General features: G+C 35.4%; 1 protein-coding gene across 1 annotated transcript in view; it reads left to right on the forward strand.

Moving 5' to 3' along the window:
* The window catches only part of LOC128988785 (nucleolar MIF4G domain-containing protein 1), a 41,143-nt gene that overhangs the window by 16,996 nt on the left and 3,105 nt on the right, over positions 1–21,042 (forward strand). The window contains exons 7-11 of the mRNA XM_054410415.1: positions 8,727–8,902; positions 12,527–12,714; positions 14,937–15,101; positions 17,300–17,431; positions 19,245–19,534. Of these exons, the coding sequence (XP_054266390.1) occupies positions 8,727–8,902; positions 12,527–12,714; positions 14,937–15,101; positions 17,300–17,431; positions 19,245–19,532 (949 nt within the window). The 3' untranslated portion in view covers positions 19,533–19,534. The remainder of the gene's footprint in view (positions 1–8,726; positions 8,903–12,526; positions 12,715–14,936; positions 15,102–17,299; positions 17,432–19,244; positions 19,535–21,042) is intronic.

The raw sequence follows: 21,042 nt of genomic DNA on the forward strand, positions 1-21,042 counted from the left end.
TAATAAAAGATTGTAAATATTCTTGCCTATTATCATTATTTTTGTATAGTAAAAAAATAGTTTTGAGTAGTCATCTAACAATGTTAAAAAATCAGGTAAAATTTTGAACGTGCATTTCTGTTGTGTATGAGAAGGGAAATCCCGTCTCGATCTCGTCTCGAAATTTTATGAGAAATAAAAAATCTCGTCTCGTCTCGTCTCGAACTAAAAATCCAATCTCGTCCATCCCTAGTAGTTACATGTTTCGGTAGAATGCCATTGTCAAACTGTCGTAGTACAGGAACATCAAAATCCACTTATTGTAGCTTCGTCAGGTAGACATTTAGTTCACATACACATGATGACACATACACGACGACATATTCACAAAGACACGATTGACAAATAAAATACATTTAAGTAGGCCCTACCAATTTGTACGGCATTGCCGCGACCACAAGCAGGAACAGACTCAGTCTGTTGAGACTTAGTCTGACTTGAGTCTTGTTGTTTATTTCATCGTGGACAAAGAATTTTAGTTTTCAACGAAGAACTTGCCCCGTTGTCGAAAACTTGACCAAAAGTATGCATTTTGCAAACGCTGTTAATAAAACTTGTGATTGGAATTTAGTGAAACAAATAATAGTTGATGATAGTCGGCCAACCTATAAAGTTTGCTGATGTAATTTTACATATGCCACGACACGGTGACGACATAGTTAAGAGTCCTTGGAGGCTAGCGGCCATCTTGAATAATTTCAAACAGCTGTTGGAGAGTATTATCATGGGGTAGCGAATTTTTATCCCCCTGGAATTTTACCCCCTGGGCAAACGTGATGTCACAAACCAGGGGGTAAAATTCCGGCCGCGAACTTTAGAGTTTTGTGACATCAGCTCGATGGATTAAACGCGGAATTAAAACATATATTTTCACGGTTGTGAATTTAAGAATAAGAATAAGAATAAGAAGAATAAGAATCGTTTATTGCCGTTAAACATGTACATGCAATGGGCAAAGTCACATTTTTAAAATATCTTAGCCTACTTAAAAATAAACAGATGTATAGGCCTAGGCCTAGACTTTAACACAGAATGGTAACATTGAATCGTTGAAAGTCATTTTCAAGAACTCGTTAACACTATACATGGGGTTTTCCACTAACCAATCTGACAAAACTCTCTCAAATTTACTATTACTAACTTCTTTTGCGCTATGAGGCAGTTTGTTAAACAAATTAATACTAAGAACATTGAAAGACTTGAGGGTTTTACTTAACCTACAATGTTGCCTATAAATATGATGACTAGATCTTGTGAAATGGTTGTGGATTTGGTTTGACAAAGTGAGGTTATCTAAATTCTTCTTAACATAACATAAACACACCAAAAAATATATACATTTATCACAGTTAAAATCTTGGCTTGTTTGAACAAGGGCCTACAGTGCTCATCAGGGTCTACATTAAATAAAATCCTCACAGCCTTTTTCTGGATCACTAAAACTTCACTTATTTTTGAACTATTGCCCCCAGTACAAAATAGCATAGAGCAAAACACTATGAAAAAAAGCAAAATAACAAGATCTTAAGTAATGACTAGGTAGGCTAAATCTAAGGCGACGCAACATGTGAACAACTTTGGACAGCTTTGAACAAACCTTAGTAACATGAGTATCCCAAAACTAACTTAGGATCAAGATGGACACCTAAAAGTTTAACGCTATTGTCATCATCTGCCTCTTTCGGTGCTCTTACGTCTAGAGAGAAAGTTATATTCTGTGTCTTATTCAAGTTAAGGAGAAATTTGTTAGCTGCATACCATTCAGCTGCCTCTTTAAGAACTACTTCATTCATGGTGCAACAAAGGTCATTAAAATTTTTCTCGCTTCTAAAAAAGGTCGCATCATCAGCAAACATGACTGTACTAGCAGAGACATTATCAGGCAAGTCGTTAACCATAACCAAAAATAGGAATGGGCCCAGGACCGAGCCCTGCGGTATACCGTACTCAACCTGGGTAGCGACTGACATTGAACCCTTAACACTAACTTTATGTCGCCTATTTGTTAGATAGGATTCAAAAATTTTGATTTGAGGACCGACTACCCCATAATACTCAAGTTTTTTCAATAGTATGTCCCGGTCAACGCAGTCGAAGGCCTTGCTCAGGTCACATAACGAAGCTCGAGTGGCTAAGCCTCGCTCAAAACCCTCAATTACTGAGGAAGCAAGGACCCCGACCGCGTTGGCCGTTGACATACTAGGCCTAAAGCCAAACTGATCAGAAGAAATTAAACCATTGGATTCAAAGTAGTCACTAACCTGAGTTTTCATTACCACTTCCACAACCTTGGCAATGACGGGAACCACAGATATCGGCCTGTAACTGGCTGCCTCCTTTACATCCCCAGATTTATAGATAGGTATGAGTTTGGACAACTTCAATTCGTCTGGAAAGATTCCTTCGCTCAAACAAGAATTAACAAGCAAAGTTAAGGGCAAAATTACAACATCTGCAACATATTTCAAGAGATCGTTGGACATATCATATATATCCTGGTTTTGGATGACTTCAAGCTGGTTAACACTTTCAACACTGCACTAGGCTCAACACTTTGCCACACAAAGCTCTGCTTACACTTAGCACTTTATTCCTCAGAAGATCTTCAGCCGTTGTGGTTACTGGAGGGATGCATTACGTATCTGGGGATGACCTCCATGAGAAACCTGCTGTAGACCTCTGCAGTAGGTGACCTCTTTCCCTCGGAGCAGCATGAGTTCATCTCTCACCACTTGCCATGCAGCCTTGGTCTTGTTCGCAGCAGACTCTATGAAGTTCTCGTTAGATGTCCTTTTTGGCATTTTGAATGGCTTGCTTGTACAAGTTTCTTGCTGCTACGTAAGCCCTTCGATCGGTAGCACTCTTGGTATTATTTGCTATTATGTACAGGGACATAACGTAGTTCTTCTGTGCTTCAAGCTGGGGGGTATACCAGATGCCTGATTTACCCTTAGGAGTAGATAAGTGATTTGTCGACCTTCTGGGGAAACACCAGCTCATAATACCAATTAATACATTAAAAATTGTAGTACAAATTGTATTGGTATTTTTGTTATAGAGTAGGCTCTCCCAGTTAATAAGGGCTAACTGTTCTTTGAAAAGTTCCATTTTGTTATAGGTTATAGGTCTCACAATAACATTAGGGCGAGTTGCTTTTTTCTTGTCAACTTCACTGGGAAAGAGCATATCAGTAAGAATGACATGATGATCTGACAAAGGAAGTTTAACAACATTCGCCGAAATCATACACTGTTTCACATTCGTTACAACATTATCTAGGCAAGCAGGTCCTCGAGTAGGTTCCCAGACCGTGCATCGACAACCGACCAACTGAAGCGCATTATGAAGAAGTGAACAATTACTATCGTTCTTAAGCACATCTACATTGAAGTCACCACACATAACAACTTTGGCTTCAAACTTAGTGAAATAACTCAGTGTAGCTTCAAGTTGTTGCAGGAAAATTGTCATGTCACCAGCAGGAGATCTGTATAAGGATAATACTATAATCTTAAAGTTGATTAGCTTCACAGCACATATTTCAAAGTGAAGTTCAATACAGAAGGAGGATGTATCCAAAACTTCGAAGTCCGTAGCATTGGAGATATAAATTGCCACACCACCGTGGATAATGCTTGAGCGACAAAAGATGCTCCCCAGGCTATAACCTTCAAGGTTATAAATATCGTAGTTGCTGCTATTAAGCCAATGTTCACTAAAGCCAATACTGAAAAATGTTGCACCTTGAACAGCATGTCCAATTCGTCAATTTTGTTGATTAAACTTTGAATATTACTATAAAATATTGATATTTTGTTTAAATTAGTTTGCTGACCCTCTAGACTAGGGCTCGACTGTACTGCTAAAGCTGAAGCTAGGCCTACCCCTTCGTACTGGGAAACCCTAAAAAAAACCGACTGGTCCTTGTTTTCAGTACTAACATTATGAAAACTTTCACTATGTTCAGCTTTACCAGCTGGAGTCTTGTATCTCTTGCTCACGAATCTTGAAACAAAAAACATCGCTTGGCCAAAAATTTGGAGTAAAGATATCGTTCATTAGTTTGTAGGGCACTCCCACTTTGTACGACGAGTACTTATCCGGATATCTAGAGTTTAAGTTTTTCTACGGTGAACTCCTCTTCTTGGTAATGCCCTTTAAGGTAGTCCGTTAAGTCACTTGGTCCAGTTGAAGGACTCAGCCTAGAAACAAAAAGAGCTACACTTCTCTCCACAGATTTAAGGTTATGAGTCTTATCAGAAGTTTGCAGGCTCCCTGTAATAAACTTATTACTTCCACGCACAGATCTATTGTGTTGAATGTTGCTATGCTTGTCGTCAACAGACTTTTGACCCAATCTTGATTTATTTTTTGGTTTAAGCTCTGATTCATTGGGCTTAAGCTTAAACCCACCAGACTGAAGCCTAGGCCTATTTATGTTGCTACTCTCCTGAACAGCCGTTTTTTGGATGGGTTTCTTCATTGTGATTTCTGAGGTAACTTGGGACACAATTAATCGAGTCCTTAATACCCACGTTATCGTTTACAACATCGGTGATAACCGATTGAGTCGATTTTTTAACGTCTTGAGGTTGGGGATGGCTGATTTAGGTTATGTTGTGAAAGTTTAGATTGAAGTTCATCATAGTTCTTTAAAACTAAGTCCAATTTACTTGTAATCGTCAAATTAGTAGTCACTAAACCATTCACTACATTAAAGAGTTTTCTTAGCAGAGTCTTGTCCTTGTCGGCAGTTGATCTTCGTTACAAGTTTCCCTCATGTCAAGGCGGCACTTTTCACAGTACCAGAAAACACTACTTGAGAGTTTATTAATCACATCAAACTCTTTAACCAGTAAGTTGGCGCATTTAAAATGAAATTTTAATCCACAAAATGCCACCGCATCGCAGTGATCTGTCATTACTTTTAAATAATATTCGGCAGCTGCCACAAATCCAAGTCTTCACTAACCGCCATCTTGCAGACCTCACATCAAATGATAAAAACCTAGAGTGTACGGGCCGGAATTTTACCCCCGGACTTTTACCCCCTTCATGAGGTCAGCTCAAATTGTACAGCAGAGATTTTTAACCCCGGAATTTTACCCCCCGCATTTTTACCCCCTGGCCAGATATAAATGAGTGAGAATGGTTAATTCTCTTCATTCAGTTTTAATTTAATAGTAAACATTTTATTGTTAAGTACCGTAGCCTATCTTAATTTATTTGTAACATCAACTAATCAAAGAGGTTTTTTAATTTTAATTTTGAGATTAGAGTATCAGGATTTGATCAAACAAGCCAACTAATGGTTAATATGATCAAAATTAAACAGCTTTTACCCCTTCATGAGGTCAGCTCAAAATGTACGGCCCAGATTTTTACCCCCGGAATTTTACGTTCTTAGCAAATTCTGTTTACTTAGTTGAGATTACAAAATAAATAAATAAAGATAGGCAACTTAATAATAAAATGTTTACAATTAAATAAAAATAGAAATAAGAAAATCAATCATTCTTAATTTCTATATCCGGCCAGGGGGGTAAAAATCCGGGGGTAAAAATCCGGGCCCGTACATCTTCAGCTGTCTAAACCCTAGGTATATGGACAGGAGGTAAAACTCTGGTTTTTATTGCTAATCTAATTAATCACGCTCTGTATATTTTCATTAGACTTCCAAATCCGCGGGGGTAAAATTCCGCCCCCGAACAAACTTATGAGCGCTCAGGTTACTACGTCATAGTGACGTCAGCTTTGCCCAGGGGGTAAAATTCAGGGGGATAAAATTCCGGCAACCCATTATAATCCAAAAAGAGTTTTTGAGACACCAAAGTGAATATAATGTAAATATCTAGTATACTGTGAGATTAGAAATGTTGTTTGTTGTTTTGAATGTATTTCCAAGGGAGTTCATGGAAGCCAACGGTCATCTTGGATTTGCCCACTATAAGAGCAATGTTAATTTTACAGCCGCTAAAGAGTTATTTACCAACCTAAAATATATCTATCTATGAGATTAGAAATTTGCTTTGTAGGTTTTAAATTGTTATATGAGTTTAGAACGTCAAGGCTCCAAGGACTCTCAAGGCGTAGGATCCTTGACCTGTTATTCTTTATGTTTTACATGTCTCAAAATTATGTCTTCAAACTTTCCTAGATGATGTGATATTAAAAAATAATACAAATCATCGAAAAAAAATCAAATGTTCATAAGACTTTGCGTAGTCAAAGTAGGCAACATATTATTTAATACTTCAAGATTTTAATCCTCGTTATTGCTTATTAATTACATTTTGCTGAAAATACATGTAAAATATCGAGCAGCCATAGTTGGTAGGGTAAAAACGTCTGATAAATAGTCATCAAATCAAATCAAATCAAATCAAAATATCCTTTATTCATTTAAAGTACAATTGTACAGGAATAGAGTCAGATCTTACAAAATAAAATGTTTTACATTTAAGAACTAAAAATAAGACAGAATATTTATTTTATTTGTTCTCCCAAAACTCTTCAAGAGAATAAGGGGCAATTTTAATCAAATACTGTTTCAGACAATTTTTAAACTTTTTTGTATCATTTTCATTTAGAAGTCATGGTTTCTTACTTCTTGAATAAAATATGGAGTAATTAGTCCCTGGTAACATGTTTGTTAAAGAAAAAAAATACTCAAACTTCAATCAATTGTAAGCCTCGAATACAAATTTTAAAAATAAAAATTTGCGCGACCAGCAGGGCTAGGGCAGGGCCACGCGGCGGTGGTGAGACGACATGAGTGTAGTGCGAGTACTATAGCTGATCGAGAGCTAGTTTGGTTAGTGCTCAGCTTATTGCAAATTTAACGTTTTGTGTTGTAATTATTGAATCTGCATATATTGTTTTAAATTGCTGATTTGCATTAGTTTATACTGCTTATATAGGATTTATTTTTAATATATTTGTATTGTGAATATCTATTATTTTTATAATACTGTTATTTTGTTTAATTTAACAACTATCATCAAGACGCCACAGAGAGCGGCAAGTTGTTTTTCATGTGTGGACTGGACTGAAAATTTATAGAATGTACATTATATATATATTTTTTTTTTAACGTTGTCACATTAACTGGATGCTGTGGCAACGTAATTCCGAGTTTTTATTTGATTTGTATTTTATGTAATTATGGTGGAATAAATCATTATTTCATTATTTCATTTACCTTTCTGGATATTGTTGTTGCAGTGACAGCGACACATTGCATCCACTCTCCACTCCCCCACTCCCACCATAGCTAAGCTATCTATTCGTACCATAGACAGCGGTAGTAGAGGGGTAGTACCATAGACTGCCCCTCTACTACTCGTCTGCTCGCCATGCGCATGCGTCGAAACTGTTTCTAATCTTTACTGATAGATCGCACCACATGCTAGCGCTGTTCCGGCGCTGCTAGCCAACAAAATACTGGTGACAGGTCCAATAATATGGCGATGAAGAAACGTCTTCTGTATGTATATATAGTCAATGGTAGTAAATGAGTGCATGTGGTGAGATCCATCAGCAATATGGACTATAGTTCGGCCGCTTAGAAAACGACCTGTGCGCTAATGCTAAACCAATGCTGGAGGAGGTCGCTTTCTAAGCGGCCGAACTATAGTTGAATGTGTTAGACAACAACTCAAAGCAACCATCAGCAGTGGCTTAAATAACACCCCTGTAGCCCCCACAGTGCGGGGGGGGGGGGCGCCAAAGTACCGGTACCATTGTCACTGCACACCGTAATCACGAAAAAAGGTGACATTGTTTCCATGACGCCGGGAGACGAAGATGTTATCTTAAAAAAATAAAATATGTTGTTTCCGTGACCGTGGGAAACTCTTGAAAATAGAAAAAATTGGTTCCTTGTAAGATAATCTCAATTCATTGAGTATGTTTGAATATGGAGAAGTGTTATTAACTTAATGATTTAAACATTAACATTTAACATGTTTAAAATTTTTTTGTCTTAGCGAATTTCCCATATAGGGAATAAGCTATTACTGTAGTACTCATGGTAAGATATGTGTCCGTTAGCACGATAACTCGAGCAAAAATGATCCGATTTTGATGAAACCTACATTTATTCGAACGAGTTCGCGAACCAGCATAATCGGACTATGGGAACAGGGGTTTACGGGGGGTTTTATGGGGTAAAAATAGGTTTTTCCCATTTTTGACCCAAAAAACATAAAATTTAGCAATTTCTATCCAACCATTTTGTAGAGCTTAAAAAAACAAATAATTTAGTATATTGAAGCGTTATTATGCGCCTAATGGTGACGTAGAAAATATTTAAAAATGTAAATTTAAAATTCCCATGTTATTCTTATGGAGAACAAGTAAACTGTTGTAGTTTGCTTGTTTATGAACATATTTTGATCAAATTTGGAAAATGTTTTAATTTCTTACTAACTATTAACATTTTACAAAAGAAAACAGTTTTACCCTCCCTGATGCAGCAAACCTAAGTACTTGTAAAACTAATTCTATTTAAATAGGAAATAAATGTTATATTTTTAAGTATAGACATTTTAGTGTAAATCCAATCAGGCAAATGGAAATTCGCTTAGTCTGCAGGTTTGCTGCGGCGGGGGTATTTTGACCTTACAGCAACCGGTTTAGATAGAATAATCAATATTACCATTTTAATAAGGGATATATTTTTTCAGCCCAAGAGTAAAATTTATGCTAGACATTTTGTTGGCTGTGAAAAACAATAACATGGCAAAAATTCCACAATATGATCCCAGCCATAGTGAACACCTTAAGAAGCTTATGAAGACCATGATTCACAAGGGAAAGTACATTACTGAACTTAAAATCACATTGGAGGACCTATTGAAAGGTGGGGTTTTCATTGTTATCTGACAAAACTATTGATACAGGTAAGTGCTTACTAATTCACCACTGAAGGCTGAATTGCTATTGATGAGCAAACACGATTTTGTGAAGTTAAGTGTAACCTTAAGTGGACACATTTTTTGGTCCTTCTATCCACGCTTCTTCTGATGTGTAAAAAACTTACAAAGCAAAATTGGTTGAGCGGTTTTGTTTGTGTAGTCTAAAATGAAGGATGAAAACGTTTGTTCGTCATACTGCAGGACAACAACTATTTTCAATTCAGTAGAGAACCTCGATAGCAAGTATCTTATAGGGATTATCAAATAAGACGTGTTTTCAAAATGGACTTCTTATTATCTTTTTATTAAGTTCAGATTTCTTGCAATGATCAATAATTAAAGTTTATTTAACCCTTCCCGAGCGACAGCCTATATTATGTACGTCAACGATGCTATTCAGTTGCAAGCGTTGGCTGTGTATATACACAACTCAATCTGAAGGTCCAAGCGTAAGCGTAAACGCATATAAACGTCAAAACGTGTAAACGTCTATTAGGTATTTTAAATTTGTTTCTTGGCCGTCAAAAGTTACCTTAGGCAATCAGTATTATTGTTGGGATGACTTTGTTATTTTTTGTGCTAAATTTTATGATTGGTGGGTGGGCATCACTGATCTTGTAACATCTGTTGTTTACAAAACCGGCCGGCCCAGTCATCCTCATGTTATTGTTTCACACAGACAGTCTGTTTACGTGTTCTTGAGTGAAGTAATAAGATAAGTAGAAAATATTCAGTGCATTAAAATGTCTTGTGTTTATTAAAAATGACGTTTAGATTGAAATATCTGAATTTATTTTTTATCGTAGCCTACTGTATTATGATTAGTCTGTTTTATCTTTTGGTAATAACAAGAAGTCATATTGTTCTTAATTTTTATTTTACTAGATAACCTGTTGCTCGAAATCGAGCAAAACTGTAACTTGTGATAGAAAAATAAACAACAAAAACACAAACATCAAGACCTCAATCAAAGAGTCATTCTAAAGTCTATGACTGATTAAAGAAATATGAAAAATATTATGTTTTAAAAAATTATAAAAGTAGCCTACAATATTTAAATATAGATCCGCTCTCACACTGCTTTGATTATCTCTATGTGCAGTAGGCGGGTGCCCTCTATGAGAACGTAGATGTCAACCACACACTGTAAAGTGAGTTTTTAAGACCTAATGTAGACCTGTTCAGATATGTTAATGTAGATATGTCCAGACCTAAATCCCTCTTTTGACGCCAACCAGTACGACACGTACTATAGCTTTGTTAAATTATTACTACGGTAAGGTTCTGTTTTAGGCGTATTTAAATTAGGGGGTCCAACCAAAGTCTCCGGTTGGGAACATTAGAAGGTATGTAAGTAAATCCAACGACGGATCTAGAACGGATTCGCGTTTAACACTATTTTTTGAAAAAAGAAACTAAGATTTATTTGGCCAGGTGGTGGACTGTTTTCAGGCTTAAAAATTGCTGCGACATCTATCCGGGTATAGCGCTATTGTGGCTAGGAAAGTCACTTCTTTTGTCTCTTATTATGTACATAAGAATCTCACTTGACTCCTCGGAGCTCTCGTCTCTACACATTTCTGCCAAAGTTTTAAAAGATTGGGCAAATGGGTTGGCAATGTGGCCCTATTTCCCGCACATTTTTCATTGCATTCCTTCTTTCAATTGGGTTTCATGCGCTGTTGGGTGCCAACGTCGTACTTATACATCTGTGCGTGTTTAGGATGGCCTTCTTAAGGAATTAGATTACCTACTCGGAGGTAAAACGTGTCATGGATGTTGAAATTGTAAATCCTGGTGCTCTGATCTAAATGAGCTTCGGAGCTGACCTGGCAAAGGCGGAATTTAATTGACGAATTTCGTCCCAATAATGTCTAGATCTAGCCTCACAGCCCTGTTCTCAGATTGGGAGTTTCTAATAAGTTCTTAAAAGTATGATGAATTCCGCAGATGAGTAAAGGGTTCTCTCATTTGTGGCAACAAAGAGTAACAATTAAGTTTACTGTCTTGGCCAGTTTTTTGTGTGCTTAAAGGAAGCAGCCAAAATTTAAACAGTTTAACGTATTGGGAGGTTGATGCAAGTGGTCACGTTCGCATTTCCTCCAGCCACTCACAGTTCTTCGTCTTACAGGTGGCATTTAATCTTAAATTTAGATAAAATACGAAAGTTAAACCAAACAACATAAATCACTACCACGGAATTTTGATATACAGTGTAAATTACATGATATGGTAATGTAATGGGTAACTGCACTGTAAATAATCACTTTCAAAAATTCATTTCATCACAGCGAACTGAAACCAAAACAACACGATATTTTGGAAAATGCGATGTTAGGTAAATAAATTAAACTATTACAAACAATTTGTTTTCAAGTCTTGCTAGGACACTATTAATTTATGAATCAGACATCATTAATACACGTTTGAATACAAATATAAATTCCAGCTTTGCTCTGGAAGTAATAAGTCCTGCAGTCTGTGGTTAACCTCAAAAAGTATTTCAAACTACGTCCATATGTTTAGTTGTAAACAAAGGGAATTGAGTTTGATATAATGTCAACAGATGGCGCCATTCCCAAACTTTAGCCCTAAACTGTACTTAAGTGACGCCCTTTCTATATATTCTGAGACGTATTTGCACATCTACATGAAAATACCTTTAATTTGACACATCAAACGTTAAAATACGTCAAGCCGTTATCGTGTTATGACTGTGAAAAGAAAACTGCTTGTGTATTAATATATAGATTTGATTAAATTTTTCAAGAGTTTATTACAAATAAATGTTTTTCCTAAACAAAATTTACAATCTTTAGACGTTATATACATGCAACAGTTAAGGTAATAAAACTTATAAAAATACCTATTATTTTGATGAAAAATATATTTACAATAAACTTTAACTTTTAAGATCTTATCTTCGCATTTATTTAAGATATACAGTATGTGGAAAAATATCAAAATAAATTTGTTTAACCCCAACCAAATGATTTATCTCGTTGTGAATAGGGCTTCGCACTGCATCCGCCGCTCGGGAAGGGTTAAAATCAAAAGCATTTGAAAATACACTTATTATCAAGGGTGACTTCGTATTGAGGGCTTTGTTTTTTTAATTTCTACTTTGTATTGCAAGGCTAAATTAGTTTATTATCCTAAGTAAAAAAAATATATATTGAGCAGGATTCGAGCACAACAGCAGTCAATTCTTTCCTTTGTTATTGTTGTCAGCTGATATTTAATAAAATAGTTTCGATTGAACAAATATAATATAATGAGAAATCATTTATGCTAAACATCAAAATTAAAGACTCTTATAGCCGTTATAACCATTTCATATTTAAGTGTATATTTTTTCTGTGTCATTGGCAACCTTTTTCTGTGTCATTTTATGTTTGGTAGACATGGTTATTTTTATTGATAAATTCTTTTCCCTCCGTTACGTCTTTGTCTTAATTTAAATGAAACACTGTACTCTAGAAAATTATCTAGAAATCAACATTAAATAGGTCTATTATAAAGAGAACTAGCAAATAGTACCTATTCACTGTGAATGGTATGGTTTTTAGCGGAAGAGAGAGGTCGTTGGTGGATCGTAGGATCTGCTTGGACAGGAGTGGAGTCCACCCCCACCCCTAACTCTGCCACCCCTGCCTCAGACAGTCAATACAGCCAAACTGTGTTAGACTTGGCTCGTAAACAGAGGATGAACACTGACACTAGACGCAACATCTTCTGTATCCTCGTCACTGCTGAGGTTAGTGGGAATAGGAGGTTTTTATAACTTCAATATTTAAAAAAATGTGGGGTTGATTTTTTTGTTCTTTAAAGGTTATTTTTCAATTTTTCCTTTTGTTTTAAATTCCTTGTTTTTTTTTTTTAACCTTGCATCTGCCCATCCACATAGGCCTTGGCCAGAGCTTGTAATGTGTCAAGCAAAGAAATTAACGAGATGGTACAAGAATGAACAGCACTAGGCTGGGAACCAGGATTATTCCTGATATGGTGTGCCTATATATTAAAAAAGGTTTCCAAAATGTTTTTGTAGTATTACAATTCAACTCCATGCAGGGCTGGATTTCCCAATAGGCCTGAGAGGCCCGAGCCTATGGGCGCAAGGCGAAGGGGAATTTTTTTTAATGTCTACAAATAAAAATAAATAGCCATAACTTAAAATTTTTCCCGAATTGATCTTGAAAAAAATCAGGCAAATTGAGCATTTTGATGTTTTTAGGAAAAATAATTGTTGGTAAAGTTAAACTATTTCCAACATTACACATGAACTTCGTTACTACATTGGTCTTAAACACGGGAGAAGGCTGTAGGGATGTTTTGGAATGGTTCACATCGTATTTCCACTGCCACTATGTTCATGTGAGCTCTGCGCTACTACTCGAAGTGAATAGGGGCGCATTTGCGTGCTAATGTTATTGTTGAGACACTGTTACCACTCTTACCTCACAAAACAAAGGTTATTAACCAATCTTTTGATTTGCCTACAACAACCTGCAACACTTAATCTGGTGTTTATTGTAACAGTTATCAAGTTAAAATATGTCATTCAATAGAAACTGACTTTGTCTTTAAATCTAATGAAAAATGTATTAAACTTAGTTTGCAAGAGGTTAAATAAATGCAATACTCACTAGAGCACTATTTTTAATGACTTTGTTTTGCATTGTGAATATAATTTAGATGCAGTATTACTATGAGACTAGCCAAAACAAGTAGACTTCTCATTCCATTGTAAAATTGAAAAAACATTTTTATGTCTAGTTCATGGTGTTGACGAAATTTTTTTGATATTATTTCAGGGTTAATTTTATGATTTTGGTTTCAGTTTCTTGTAATAAAACCAGGGGACGAACTATTGTTTATGATTGGATAGTTTTATTCGGTTAAACGAGGTTTTAAATAACTGAAATAACAGGAATTATTTAGCTGATTCATAAATCTACTAAGAGGGTTTGTTTAATCTATGGTATCATAAACTGTACGAGTTCATGTTTTTGGTCCTGATATTTTAAGGCACGACGGCAGCAGCAATCTCCAAGCTTTGTTACAGGAATCGTTAAGACCTAAGGCTGGTTAATCGTTTTAATTCAGTCCCAAAAACGTGACCTCTCTATTTAATGCATAAAATTGCTAAAAGTGTTTGAGACGGCATTTTGTAAAGGCCAGAACCAAGTAAATTCTTCAAAAGACTTGCAATGATACAATTGCATTGTGGAGTGATTTTGGAATTTAAGCAATTATGATATAGGCCTAGTTTTTGTCAAAGGTAGTAAGAAATTAACTTCAACCAGTGTAGGGAATGGAAAAGTTTTTAGGCCTAGGGGTGCCAAAATGCTAAATCCGGCCCTGACTCCCATGTGTAAAAAAACCTTAAGTAAATTTTTGAAAGGGTTATGTTAACATTTTGTATCTGTTTTGAGGATTATTTTCATGTATTACCATTTACTTAAAGTTTTTGATATTAAATCAATTTCTGCTGCAACCTTACAACGATTTCTTGAATTAGTTAAGTTTGGTAACAAAGAACTTAAAAACTGAAAAGTTACAATTTTTATTCTATTCTAGAAATATATGTTGTCAGTTTAACTTACAGGTGATATATTTCTGAAATTAAAAAAAATTTAGGTTGGCTTACTTTTGATGACAATATAGTTGTTTGATTCTACAGGCGTTTACAAACTGAAACAATGTCTAAATAATTTAGACCAACAATTTCAAACCAAAATAATGAAAATATCGCTCGAAAATGAATAGTCAGACTGTTCGTTTCAAAACCAGGGTTAGCAATTCTTTTAGGGCACATTTTTTCTCCTAGAGATGATCCGGATGATTAAAATTTGGATGGTTGGAGTTATACTACACTTTCTTTTCATTTTTCAAACCAGGATACAATCATGTAAACTTTATCTAGGCCTACTGTGTTTATTTGTTACAATATTAATTTTAACAAGAGCTATGACACAGGACTACTTAGATGCCTTTGAAAAGCTGCTTCGACTCGGATTGAAAGCCCAGCAAGAACAAGAGATTGTGCATGTTATGGTACATTGTTTGATGCAAGAGAAAACTTATAATCCTTACTACTCCCATCTGGCTTCCCAGCTCTGTAAGGCGGACAGGAAACACCAGGTGATGAAAATAATGTCATTCTTTGTCATGCTATAGCAATACGGCTGTTTTCAATACATAGGCCTATGTTGTGGAAATAAACTACCCTTAAGTGCTCATACTCTTGGACATATCAGTTCTAAAATACCCCCGCCGCCGCAAACCTGCAGACTAAGCGAATTTCTATTTGCCTGACTGGATTTACACTAAAATGTCTCCTTAAAAATATCACATTTATTCCCTATTTAAATAACATAAGTTTAATGAGTAGTTAGGTTTGCTTCAACAGGGAGGGTAAAAAGGTATTTTTTTTTGTAAAATGTAATAGTTTAGTATAAAATGAATGCATTTTCCAAATTTGATTTTGATCAAATGAACATATTTTGATATGTTCATAAACAAGCAAACAACAACAGTTTACTTATTCTCCATAAGAATAACATGGGAATTTTAAATTTACAGATTGTTGGAGTTTTCTCTGTAACCATTAGGCGCATAAAAACGCTTCAATATACTAAATTATTAGTTTTTTTTAAGCTCTACAAAATGGTTTGGAAAGAAATTACGTTAGGTGGTTTGGAAAATTATTTAAGTTTTTAGGGTCAAAAATGGAAAAAACCAATTTTTACCCCATAAAACCCCCCATAAACCCCTGTTCCCATAGTCCGATCATGCTGGTTCGCGAACTCGTTTCAATTAATGTAGGTTTAAACGTTTGTACCAAATTTCATCAAAATCGGATGATTTTTGCTTGAGTTATCGCGCTAACGGACACATATATCTATATATATAAAATTCTCGTGTCACACTGTTTGTCTGCAAACTCCTCCGGAACGACTTCACCGATCGTTATGAAATTTGGTGTGTAAATTCTGTAGGTATGCGAATCGGACGTAAACTATTTCCCGTTTCGAAATTCTTAAAAGGGCTATGCCCCAGTGGCTCTGGAGTTTCCCATGTTAACCTTATGAGAAATGGAATTAATGAACCTTAACAGCTGTTTCAATTAAACAAGTTGGTTCTGTTCTATGATGTTCAATAGCATTAAAGTTACAAGGATTACCAACAGGGTGCAGCACTATTATTTCTTTTACATTTATGACAACAGCTAATTTGCAACCAAAAGGTGAGTGAGCGTAGCGAACGAGCTCCAACCTAAAGGTGAGTGAGCGTAGCGAACGAACTTCAACCAGGACGTGATTGAGCGATGCGAACATCTAACCTGAAGGCAAGTGAGCGCAGCGAACGAGCTCCAACCTAAAGGTGAGTGAGCGTAGCGAACGAGCTCCAACCCAAAGGTGAGTGAGCGTAGCGAACGAACTTCAACCAGGACGTGATTGAGCGATGCGAACGAGATCATCTTGAAAATTAAACGTAACGGTACTTAAATTATAAATAGTCAAAGGCAAGACAACGTCTGCCGGGTCGGTCTGTCTTAGGGGAAACCTATAACTAATGCGATACGAAGTTCGCCGGGTCAGCTAGTAAATATATATATATATGAATTTGAACGGATGGTGTTTTTGGTCTCTAGGGACCTCAAAACGAAAAAGTAAATCGGTCCTAGGTCCAGGTCTTGCCATGAGTACTACGGTAATGCTTATTCCCTATAGGGGAAATTCGCTAAAAGATGTTAAGGGAACTATTTAGAAGTCGGAGATTTTTTGCAGACGAAGATTTCCATTTTCTGGAGTCCTGTAATTTTATTTAATGATCAAAACATATAAATTTGTTTATTGTGTTATGATTTTTTGGTTGGTATTTTCGTTACAAAATGTCAAAGGAAATCAAATAACATCTATTGGACTCCTTGCCTCCAAGTCTCATCAGTGTGATTAAATGTAAACAAATATAGAGTAATTAATTTTCTCTTTAACCCTTAAACAAAAACACTGCGATGTATAGAATTTCACAACGTCGTGAAGTTTTCACTGTTGTCTACTGCTGTTTAGTCAATTGTGCAGCAGTAGGCTAGCACTAGCAGGAACAGACCGTAATCATAAAATCTCATTTGCAAACTTACTTAAAAAAAGTCTGTGTACTACAAATAAAAAATATGCTATTGTGTTTTTGTAGGCAAATGAGAAAATAATATGCCTAAAATTGAAGCTGATTAACATGGTAAAAATCAAATGTATAAGTAACTTCAACTTATATTATAATGGTAGTTATATTCAACTTATAATGTTATAGTATTTACAATGGCTTGTATTTTTCAGATGACCATCCAGTATCATGTTTGGGATAAATTGAAAGAACTCTCCAAACTCTCCCAATCCAAAATTGTAAACCTTGCAAAGTTTTTGGCACATTTGTTTTTGGAAAAAGCTCTTCCAATTTCAGTGTTAAAGGCAAGTATAAATTTGAATAACTCATTTTGGCAATTTTGTTGGTAACATTATAAGACAGGAGCCAAAAAAAAACAGATTTTTATATTAATTAATTTATATATTCCTTGAATTTGCAATGCAATTAGGGAGGCGCCCTCTGGAAGTCGGATGAAAATTATTAATGTAAGCATAGGTCACTAAGCACATCAAATTAAAAGACTTGATTAGCCAAATACAATGCCGCAAACTTAGCTCAAAAGATTAACTCAGTCAAAAATAGCAGCCATTCAAAGATTCAAAACGCAAATTCAACTACCGTATTCTTTATTGATTATTTTTTAGTCGATTGTCCATTACAGTTTGGGTTTGCAGCATTGTATTTTACTGACAAAGACCTTTAATTTGATGTGCATATCAACCTATGCTTACACACATTTAAGATTTTTTTCTGACTCCTAGAAGAGGGCCGTCCCCTGAGGAGGTAGCATATCACTGAATATTGTTTTAAATTGTTTTTTTAATGACCAGTGAATTTGTACCAAGTTTTGTTGCTCTATCTTTATTATTTTTTAAAATATTTAAGTGAAATATTTAAGTGTTCCGGGACTTTTCACCAACCATGTACAATGAGCTATAGTTAAATAGGCTTGACTATAATTGGAGAATTAGAGTAAATATCATTAGGGGCATATCCTATGAAACATCAATATGAAGTAGGCCTAATTGATTGTAAGTTATTGCTAGTTGCTACACTACTGTATGTTGGTCGATTCTTGGGACCTGTTGACCTTAAATTTAACTTGGGGTTTAAACGTAAGTAGGTCTACTACACTTTTAGAGTTTATCTTTACATATTAAATCATATACTGTAGTTATAGTATTTTTAAACATGCAAGACCTACACCGTACTAGGTTCCCTAGAAAATTAAATTTTAAATTCCTTACCTGAATTTAACACACTTGCTGCAGCCCATCAATGGCAGGCGTAGCCCTGGTGTGGCGCAGCATCAAACAAACCCGTTGCCGGGCGATGAGCTTTCAATTGAAATATTTTGGTCTGACTAATAGCAAAAAATGTGTGGTGATGGGCTGTGTTATAACGAGAATAGACGTAGTTCGCTAAAACACCCACAGATAGCAGCACTGCTTGGATCGTGGCCGACCCCATTGTATTGCCAATTGGAGGGAGAAAGACAACAAGTTGATTTCTGAGCTTGTTAGAGAGGGTTTTTACCGGGAAGTTTACTACCAACCTCAGCACAAATATCAGTCAAAAAATACACATTACAACACATAACAAAAGTCAAAACACAACGAAAACACGCAAGCGTGAACTGACCAAAACCCAAGTGCAGACTTTAAAATCCGTTAAAAGTTGAAGAGCGCCCGAACCGAGAATGGGTGGGAAAAACAGGTCGCTATTGTATTCACAGACAACGCTGAGCAAGCTGTAACATTCTCTGTCAAAGTCTAGACTCATACTGGCTATTTTTGTTCAACAAGGCTGGATGGCTTGGAACCAGTACATGCGCATGCACGAGATGCTCCACTTCTCCCAGATCCAAACCACCCGCTGCAAATGTGTTAAAGAAAAAATTGTATTGCACTAAGACTAAGTAGTCAAATTAAGGTTTTTTTTCTTGGTATTCTTTTTTCTCCCAAGGATTTGTAACTATTTCATAAGCCAGGACTGAGGAACCACATTATTCTCATTTGTGTCCTCTTCCCGTTGCGAAACACGGGTATAAAAACTCTCGTATACCTAAGCTTGGTGCAGTTTCCTTTAAAGACTAATCTTGAAATTGCAAATACGAATATTATGTCTGTTTCACAGGTGATGCAGTTCTCAGAGATGGACAAGTGTCACGTCCGATTGTTACGACAAGTGTTGCTCTCCGTCTTGTTGAGTGACTTGCCAGAAACAGTCTCGGCTGTGTTTTCTCGTGTTTCTCGTCCAGAAAAGCTCCACATGTTCCGAGAGAGTCTGCGTCTCTTTCTGCACCACTTTGTTCTCCGTAACGTCTCAGACTTGCCCACAGACCAGGCCACCTTGTTGAAAGATCGGGTGAAACTCGCCGAGACAGCGTTAATCCACAATGATGCCAAAGCAAAGTTTTTATAACGGTGGGTTCACTATTTTGTTCTGATTGTTGTAAATAATACAACTAGCTTATGAATAGTACGTTTTGGGAAAAACCAGTATACTGGTAGTCTGTGGCTTATAAAGTTTGTAATTTAAATTTGATAACTTGTTTATTTTAATATTATTATTATTGTTATTTAAGTTTGTAGTAAATATGTTCTATTAAAATATTTCATTTCTTTAGTGTGCTTTTTTTCTGAAAGCCGTATTGGGAATTGATTGAGGTATTGATAGATTCCTCCACTACTGTTAAAATATTTCTGTGAATAATACAAACCGATATAAAATATTTATGTGAACATTGTTTTAAAATATTTAGTCTAGCTAAAGAGAAGCTCTGTTTCATCAAGAACATGATTCTTTGATGGTTTTGCAACTAGACAAGGCCTACTTCAAGATAAATAATTAGCTGCTCTCTATTTTTCTGTGTTGTTAATTAATAAGGTAAACAATAGATTTAACTCAAGATATCAGGTTTGAAACCAACTTGTGCTTGTTTCAAATCAACAAATATTTTAAGACTTTGATATAAATTACCAATACATCTTGTATATTTTTAAATTCTGTCATTTGGATGCACATTGAAGATGATTCTGGAATACCATTGTTTACTTCACCGACCACAATGAAATAACTGTAAATGAAATAACTGTTCATTATTTGAAATAATGAATAACTGTTTACATTTTGTGTGTGTTTTATTATGTTTTATTAGTAGGCCTATACAATATATATATGCTCTCCAATACTATTTGTTTTGTAAGTAGACAAGTGAAACAAAGTTAGAAGGGGTGAACACAATTTTAAAATGTTTTATTATTACCTAAACCTGTATTAAAGCTTCACTAAAAGTTCAAAGTTATTGTTATTTATTCCTCAATAATTTTATGTTTGGTTTTTTTATCCACAATTAATTTTGATTAGCCACAATTACTAAGCCACTCATGAAAGTCTACTGTACTTCTATCAAAGTATACAAATATGCTCCCAATAAAAAGATAGATATCGCTTAAACATCTAAAAATGTTGTGAAAGGTTCTAAAAACAAAACAATCTTTTCTACACTTTATTGAACATCCATATGTTTTACTGGAATTTATTTACACATAAACAAAATTAACTAAATTTTATTTTACTAATTTAAACTTAACACTTTGTTTTATTTGATGCTTCTCTTCTTCATGTATAATATCTGTGTCACAAATAACTATGATCCCCAAATTTAACTTTTCTTAGTATGTCATTGTTAGGAGTATCATTTCCTATATTATCTTCAGTTTTAAAGGGTGTTGTTAACATTGAGTATTGTATACTGAATTTGTATCAATAGTCAAAGGTATTAAGCCGCGTTTATGTGTTTTCCAGTAGTTGCTGCAATTATTGGTTTTTTTTATATTGAATACATTACAATTACAACTTTTTTCTGTCTTCCACTTAATTTTGGTTTCCTGTGGAGTGTCAGTTTTTAGGATCAAAGAAAGTTGACAAA

This window comes from Macrosteles quadrilineatus, unplaced genomic scaffold, assembly GCF_028750875.1.
Source record: "Macrosteles quadrilineatus isolate MER2022 unplaced genomic scaffold, UCM_ALF_1.0 Scaffold_3__2_contigs__length_128488019, whole genome shotgun sequence".
In the NCBI taxonomy this organism is placed as follows: domain Eukaryota; kingdom Metazoa; phylum Arthropoda; class Insecta; order Hemiptera; family Cicadellidae; genus Macrosteles; species Macrosteles quadrilineatus.